Source organism: Periophthalmus magnuspinnatus, chromosome 8 (genome assembly GCF_009829125.3).
Source record: "Periophthalmus magnuspinnatus isolate fPerMag1 chromosome 8, fPerMag1.2.pri, whole genome shotgun sequence".
NCBI classification, from domain to species: domain Eukaryota; kingdom Metazoa; phylum Chordata; class Actinopteri; order Gobiiformes; family Gobiidae; genus Periophthalmus; species Periophthalmus magnuspinnatus.
This window is the reverse complement of record NC_047133.1, coordinates 29,332,412-29,340,238: the sequence shown is the minus strand read 5'-3', so window position 1 is coordinate 29,340,238 and position 7,827 is coordinate 29,332,412. Positions and strand designations below refer to the sequence as shown.

General features: G+C 41.5%; 1 protein-coding gene across 1 annotated transcript; it reads left to right on the top strand.

Annotated features, from left to right (window-relative positions):
• Positions 1 to 224: 224 nt before the first annotated feature.
• On the top strand, positions 225 to 7,587 carry farsa (phenylalanyl-tRNA synthetase subunit alpha). The gene is given in 15 exon segments (XM_033971762.2): positions 225 to 391; positions 818 to 955; positions 1,036 to 1,134; positions 1,210 to 1,328; positions 1,492 to 1,584; positions 2,117 to 2,245; positions 2,341 to 2,466; positions 2,978 to 3,021; positions 3,024 to 3,060; positions 3,295 to 3,394; positions 5,926 to 6,094; positions 6,213 to 6,227; positions 6,230 to 6,289; positions 6,377 to 6,491; positions 7,405 to 7,587. Coding segments are annotated over 15 exon segments (1,497 nt in total). The 5' UTR covers positions 225 to 244; the 3' UTR covers positions 7,511 to 7,587.
• The last annotated feature ends 240 nt before the right edge of the window (positions 7,588 to 7,827 follow it).

Here is a 7,827-nt window from a genome sequence, read left to right as displayed (position 1 = left end):
TTTAATTACTGAATAAATATTGTACAGATTGAAGAATAAAATACAATTTGATAAACTCTCATAAATAGAGTCCCTACTATGCTCCAACTAAACCGTAGACTGTATGAACTAAAAGAAGGCTCGTAATGACTGTGACTTGACTTTCTTTTCGGACACTACGGTAACATGCGGCTTTACTCCAGTGTTTTCGGCTCAGGGAAACGCGACGTCAGCTCCGGTCTTTTTGGTGCTTTGAGGCGGTAGCATGGCTGACGCCGGAGTAATAGAGGCGCTCTTACGGCTGGTGGAGAGGGCTGACGATGGTGTGGACAGCGTGGAGGCCGCGTCCGGGCTCGGGGTGGACCACCAGGTCGTAGTCGGGGCCGTGAAGAGTATACAGTCCCTCGGAGACGTGAGTTTACCGAACCGAGCAGCACCGGAAGTCCGAATGTCTACTGTGTTCATTTAATGCTCTGACTGATGCAACCATAAGACAGCAACTGGTTTACAATGCTTAAGGTTGTAGTTATAATTTTTATAAATCTAAAAAAATAGTTATCTTGGTTGACCCCAAATGTGCTGTGAAATTGCACATTTGGGGTGGTAATTTTCTAGCCTGGGATCTAGATTAGTTCTCTCCTTGTTTTCTAATTAGAAAGTTCCATTGTCTTGGATGCCCAAGCTCAAGTAACTGCTGCTAGAGATCAGCAGATAGCAGAGTAAACATGGGTCACACTACTGTGAAATTTACCTCATAGCAATTATTCTAGCATAACAAAAATTAATGTCTGACTGATGCAGTCTCTTTTTTTCCTCATAAATGTTGTCTGTCTTGTAGATTATTTCAGCAGAACTGCGCTCGTCAAAGCACTGGGAGCTGACGGAGGAAGGCAGTGAGATTGCTGAACAAGGCAGTCATGAAGCACGCGTGTTTAGCTCTGTCCCAATGGAGGGGCTGGCTCAGAGCGAACTCATGGTATACAAAGACTTCTGTATGATTTCACAGCCTTAAAAATGCACAAATAATTTTGAAGCAAATATGTCAACATTTTATAGAAACTGTCCTTTGGAAAGATTGGCTTCAGCAAGGCCATGTCAAACAAGTGGATCAAGGTGGACAAGGCGCATGAAGGAGGTCCCAGGGTTTTCAGAGCAGTATGTAACTTTTTCTGTTTTGATTTGTAATTGTTTATAAGATGATTTCCATAAAGTATGTGTATTTGTTTGTAGGTGGAAAGTGTGGTGGACCAGGTCAGACAAAAGTTGCTGCTGGTAAAGAAGGGCACCAGCTCCCAACTGGATGAGAAGGAAAAGAATGAACTGAAGAAGCGGAAACTGCTTTCAGAAGTGTGAGTAATATTCCTATTATTTTGAGGTTATTGGACCCATTACTTTACCAGTAGGTGGCAGTGTAATTATTGTTGGTGATGCAGATATAGTAGACATGTGCTCACAGTGATTTTACTAATGTCAGCATACATTTTTCACTCTTTCTGTAACACCCATGTGTAGGACGGTAAAGTCTTACTGGATCATTAAGGGAAACTCCTTCAGCACCACCATCACAAAACAAGAGACAGAACTGACACCAGAGATGATCACCTCGTGAGTTATTCTGTTAATTCTTATATCTGTCAAAGTGATAGTAAAAACATTACATAATTATCATCAAATTTATCAATGTGTAATGTACCTGTCCAGTCTGCCCTCCTCTGTTCAAGAATAGCAGAATGAAGGTACTCAGACAGTGGACACAGAGGAACACTGCCTCTAACAGGGAATCGGTCCACAGACATGGACTGTGCTCTAAAGGCTAGGCAGCACAACAATAGTCTGAAAAATGTGCAAATCCAATATAATAAAAATGTCTATAAATAAAGCTTGGATTGTGCTTCCGCTGCAGATGTGTTCTCATGCTCAGTACGACTACTCAAAATATAAAGGCTCTAGTAATGTGAAATTCCCCATTTAAAACATTTACAACTCAACAAGTGATGTGGTGTACCAGTTTGTGTAACTGTCATTTGGAGAACTTGGTCTTTTGTGGTGGATTGAGTACTTTTTTCTTAATAGGCTGGAACAGACGAGGTAGGAGATCATGTTTGGTAACCCTTCTGATGATGTTTGTGAGTTACAGAGGAGGCTGGAAAGAAAAGAAATTTAAGCCATACAATTTTGAAGCCATGGGGGTAGCTCCAGACAGTGGCCATCTACACCCGCTTATGAAGGTGCGCACACAGTTCAGACAGATCTTTCTGGAGATGGGGTGAGTACAAACTTTGTATATAGAATAAATCAAAATCAAATAACCTTTTAATATCTTCAAATATATGTTAAAGTTGTGGTGTTTATATTTCTCAGTTTCACAGAGATGCCCACTAACAACTTCATCGAGAGCTCCTTCTGGAACTTTGACTCTCTGTTCCAACCCCAACAGCACCCGGCCCGAGACCAGCATGACACCTTCTTTTTGTCTGGTGAGAATTGGTGCATACTTATATGTTAATGTGATTGAAAACTCTTCACTTAACATGTCATTTTCTCCTTGCAAAGAAAAGTTATATTTTTTGTAAGTTATAAGCAATTGTGAAATGGCCACCTTCTTAACAAAATGTCCATTCTGTGCAAAATCTATATACCATTTTCCATTTTGTAGTCACTAAAGAAATTCTTGTTCAACTAAGTCATGCTTTGTACATAAATGAATCAGCTAAAAGCATGCTTTCATCTTTCTGCTGTGGTTTCCTATAAATCCCTATAATTCCAATAAAATAAGTGTAATGAAAACGTTTATCGACTAAGATGCCTATCACAATTAATTGACTACAGCCCTACCATACACATCCTATTTAAAGAAGAAACCATGAAATATTTATTCAAGGTGATCCAGAGTCCTCAAAAGACCTAGCGAAAGCATTATATGTGTAAGAACTAAGAAGGTCAGTCATTCTTTTTCTTGGCTACCATTCTTGTAATTACTTTTCATGTGACTTTTCAGACCAGCTCTGGCCCATGAGTTCCCACGGGACTATCTGGAGAGAGTGAGAAGGTCCACTCAGAAGGAGGGTATGGTTCACAGGGGTAAGACACACATTACATTGCACAGTACCACCACCAATTCAAGTCCAAAAGTTGTGATAAAATTAGCCTGGAATAATAATGGAGAATCAGATATTACAGAGTCCTAGGAGCATGAATGAACCACGCTCACATCTCTTTTTACATCTATGTTTTGGGTCAATCTGTGTGACTGTTATAGTTTCACGCAGTTATCACCAAAAACACTTCCTTCCTCGAACTGGCGCTGTCTTGTAGGTACAAATATGATTGGAAGATTGAGGAGGCTCAGAAGAACATCCTCCGTACCCACACCACAGCAGTCAGTGCACGCATGCTGTATAAACTCGCACAACAGGTAACTTTGAGCTGTGGGCTTCTTAAAGAATGTGACCATAAACAATGCATTGTGTCATTGCACTTTTAATAATACTCAGTCATTTTGCATTTGTTTAGTATTTATTTTATTACTATAAGTTTTCATTCGCATTAATCTTGCCATGTTTTCCCACACCATAGTTACCCTTCAACTACCATTCTGCAGAGACGGAGAGATAGTGCCTCTCAGCCAGTATTATGTAATTGTTTGTTGGGCTGGTTAGGGATGGGACAATAAATAATAATATTGTTTATCATGATAAAAAGTGTGGACGATAATTGTTCATGGGACATTTTATATAATTGCGAGAATCGCCAACAAGGATAAATCAACATTATATCACCAGAATGTACGGGAAAAAATACTACTCCATGATGATCTCGTCTAGATACCCTCTTACCTGAAATGCTGTTGTTTTCACTTATAACAGTAAGTGCAATAACAATGCAATACTATAGATCCTCTTAAGTCTTTAATGCAGTTTAAGACAAGACTGAAAACCAAAATATGGAACCTATTTATACTATTGAAATTACAATTACAATCATATCCGTACAATTTTTAAATGGTCAGCAACTTAATGATTGTGATATCATCGTTAATTGCAATTATTTTGGCCGTGATAAGCGTGACACCAAATTTCAATATCGTTCCATACCTAGGGCTGGTATGATGATTGCTAGCCATGCCTGCCTCTAGCTCTGATGACATACTTTGAAAGCCTCTTTAAAAGAATGAGAGGGATTATAACACAGATCCTCCTCTGCTCTAATCTGTATGAGACAGACTCTGGACATGGGTGTGTTTATTATGATTTTATTCTCCAGATGTTGGCAATTGACAGCATTTGAGTATTTCACTTAACTGACTACACTAATAACATCATAATCCAGCATGATGGGCATTCTTATTTATATATTTTCTTTGAACCAGAATGGTCAAAACCAGAATGAGGTTTATAGTTAAGAACTTTAAAAATTGAGACAAAGATGGAGGAATAAACACCAAAAGCAGCGACTCTACTCTGAGCTCCTCCCATGTAACAGAGCTCCTCACCCTATCTCTAAGAGAGTGACCAACCACTCTACGGAGGAAGTCCATTTTGGCCACTGTATCCGTGATCTTGTCTGTGATCTTTCGGTCATCTACCCAAAGCTCATGACATAGGTGAGGATAGGAATGTAGATTGACCTAAAAGTCGAGAGCTTTGCATTTCGACTCAGCTCTGTCTTCCGGCGGTGTGAGTTAAAGACTCCACTGACTTAGGGCTCTGCCAGACGTTCCAACAGACCCTCACTGTATCTTGGGCCTGCCAGGTCTGTCCGGCTTCCTCCTTCGCCAGCGGATCCAACTCCACCACCAGATGGTGATCGTTTAACAGCTCTGCCCCTCTCTTTCACTCGAGTATCCAAGACATGTGGCCAGAGATCAGATGGCACGACAACAAAGGTCGATCATCGACCTCTGACTTAGGGTGGTCCTGGTGCTACTTGCACTGATGGACACCCTTGTGTTTGAACATGGTGTTCATTATGGACAAACTGGCTAGCACAGAAGTCCAGTAATGGAACGCTGCTTAAGTTCGGATCAGGGAGGCCGTTCTTCCCAATCACCCCTCTCCAGGTGTCACTGTTGTTACCCACATGGGCATTGAAGTCACCCGGTAGAACAATGGACTCCCTGGTTGGTGCACTATCTAGTACCCCTCCCAGGGACTCCAAGAAGACCAGGTACTCTGCACTGCTGTTCGACCAGTAGACCGACACAAAAGTGAGCGACCTGTCCCTGATCCGAAGGCACAAGGATGCGACAGCTGAGCTGTGGGGCAAATAAGCAAGCCCACACCAGCTCGTCGCTGGTCCCCGCGAGCAACACCAGAGAAATGGAAAATCCAGCCCCTCTCAAGGAGGCGAGGCAGACTGTCTAGTTGCTAAGGCTCAACCTCCCGCACAAGCTCAGGCTCCTTCCCCCAAGCAAGGTGATATTACATATCCGAAGATCCGGTCATCAAGGCACCTACCTTCGGCTGCCGGCCAGATCTCTCTCCACCAGCCCCTCATGGATCCTCCCGCAGCTGGTAGGTCCATGGGAGGACGGCCCCACATTGCTTCTTTGGGCTAAGCCAGGCTGGGTCCTGTGGGGAAAGGCCCGACCACCAGGAGATTGCTGTCGAGCACCCACCCCAGGCCTGGCTCCAGTGTGGGGGCCTCAGTAATGCCAGTACAGGCAACATAGCTGGTCTTCTTTTTCTTGTCATTATGAAAGGCTTCTGAACCGCTCTTAGTCTGACCCATCCCCCAGGACCTGTTTGCCATGGGTGACCCTACCAGGGGCATGAAGCCTCTGACGACATAGCTCCCAGGATCATTTGAGTGCTCAAACCCTCCAACATGTAGAGGTGGCGGTTCAAAAAAATCCCACTAAAGTACTATATTTTAAAATATTTGATATTATCTTATCAGTTAAACACGATGTATTTCAAAGTAACATTCTTCTTTCTTTTCCTTTAGGAAAAGTTCACCCCTGTCAAGTACTTCTCCATCGACCGCGTGTTCCGGAACGAGACCCTAGATGCCACCCACTTGGCAGAGTTCCATCAGATTGAGGGGGTGGTGGCAGACTATGGCCTCACTCTGGGGGACCTCATGGGCATCCTACACCAGTTCTTCACCAAACTAGGTCAGTAAGTGATTTTTGGTGTGTAACAATGACACATTTTGTTCATAAATATAAGAAAATTGATCTGACTGACTTCACAAGGTTCAGTTTTATTTGCCTTGTTTATGTTCTAAAATAGGAATTACAAAACTACGCTTAAACCGGCATACAACCCCTACACAGAACCCAGTATGGAAGTGTTCAGTTATCATGAAGGTAAACCAAGCTACTTTTTTTTCTTACTTGAACCTCTTTCATCTAGAGGAACACATATGCAACATGGAATTCTTCACTTTTCTTTAGGCTTGAAAAAGTGGGTGGAGGTGGGTAACTCTGGCGTCTTCAGACCGGAGATGCTGCTTCCTATGGGCCTGCCAGAGGATGTGTCTGTGATTGCTTGGGGCCTGTCTCTGGAAAGGTGAACTCTCCAGTCTCACTAGTACAGATGCCACTGCTCTGATCTGCATTTATTCCTCTCTACGTGAGGTTTTAAAAGTGGAATTGTAATCCCTCATAGAAAAATAGAGGATTATCCTGAAGGTTGCTGCGCTCCAATTTAGTTTTTATGAGGATGAACAAGGGCAAATCTGGGCCAAATTCTACATATTACATTTGTTCTTCTATTTGTTTACTGCATTTGGAATATACTTGACATTTCTTTGGATTAAAAAAGAAATTATCTGGAAGAAAATGTATGCATGTCTTTGTGAAAGCTAGGAAAAGTTATAATGGAATATCTACTCTTTTCAGTTTTAAAATTGAATACTCCAGCTTTTACAGGGGACATTTATGCTATTGTGAGCTTTTAAACCATGCTATGCTCCCTCATGCATTAGTTTTACTCAGTTATGTTTTGATTGATTCATGCATGTTTGAGTAATCCTGTATGTCTTGCATGCTGCCACAATGGAATACCATTATGAATGCTTATCAGTTCTAATATAGTCAGTATAGTTTATGTTTAACAATAAACACTCAAAAAAAGCATACTATGTCTTCTTTAAAACAAAATTACACTGTCCAGTAAACATGCTTTACCCTATAAAATATTTTCTGTATTCTCTAGTAAATGAAATCTCCATGGTGTATGTATCTGCAAATCTAAAAATGGAAAGATTGTTTTAAAAAGTCAAGTGTGAAGACTTAAGTAAACACACACTTGTCATGGCTAATAAGTACATGTCAAATCAACTGAGGAAAGCTCTATAATCCGTGCTGTGTAATCCTTTGTGCAACCAGACTTTTGCGTTTGGGCTCTGACCTGTAGCTGCATAAACTGACTTTGTTTTGGCTGCAGTTGCAGAGTAGTGATACCCTCTCTTGTTCTACAGGCCCACCATGATCAAGTACGGCATCAACAACATCCGAGAGCTTGTTGGACATAAGGTCAACCTGCAGATGGTGTACGACAGCCCTATTTGTAGACTGGACTCGTGATTGTGACCCTGCTGTAGCCCTTTTAACTGTACGTGGGACCGTCAAAGCTGCAATGGAGAACAGTCATTGATTTTTATGCAATGCTGCCTCTGTTTGAAAACAACTAAATGTACAGAAAAACATCTGTACATTTTGGAATAACACAAATATTGAATAAATTGTTTTTGAGTTAACAACCTTAATGTGTATGCTTTGTGTATTTTTTATTTGTTTTCTCAACAATGTACTATTGGGAAGTCATTGTTTCTGGTTTGTTTTACAGATGTGAGCATATCCCTGCAGGCATAACATTCTTCCACTTGGTGTAAAATTGCTCA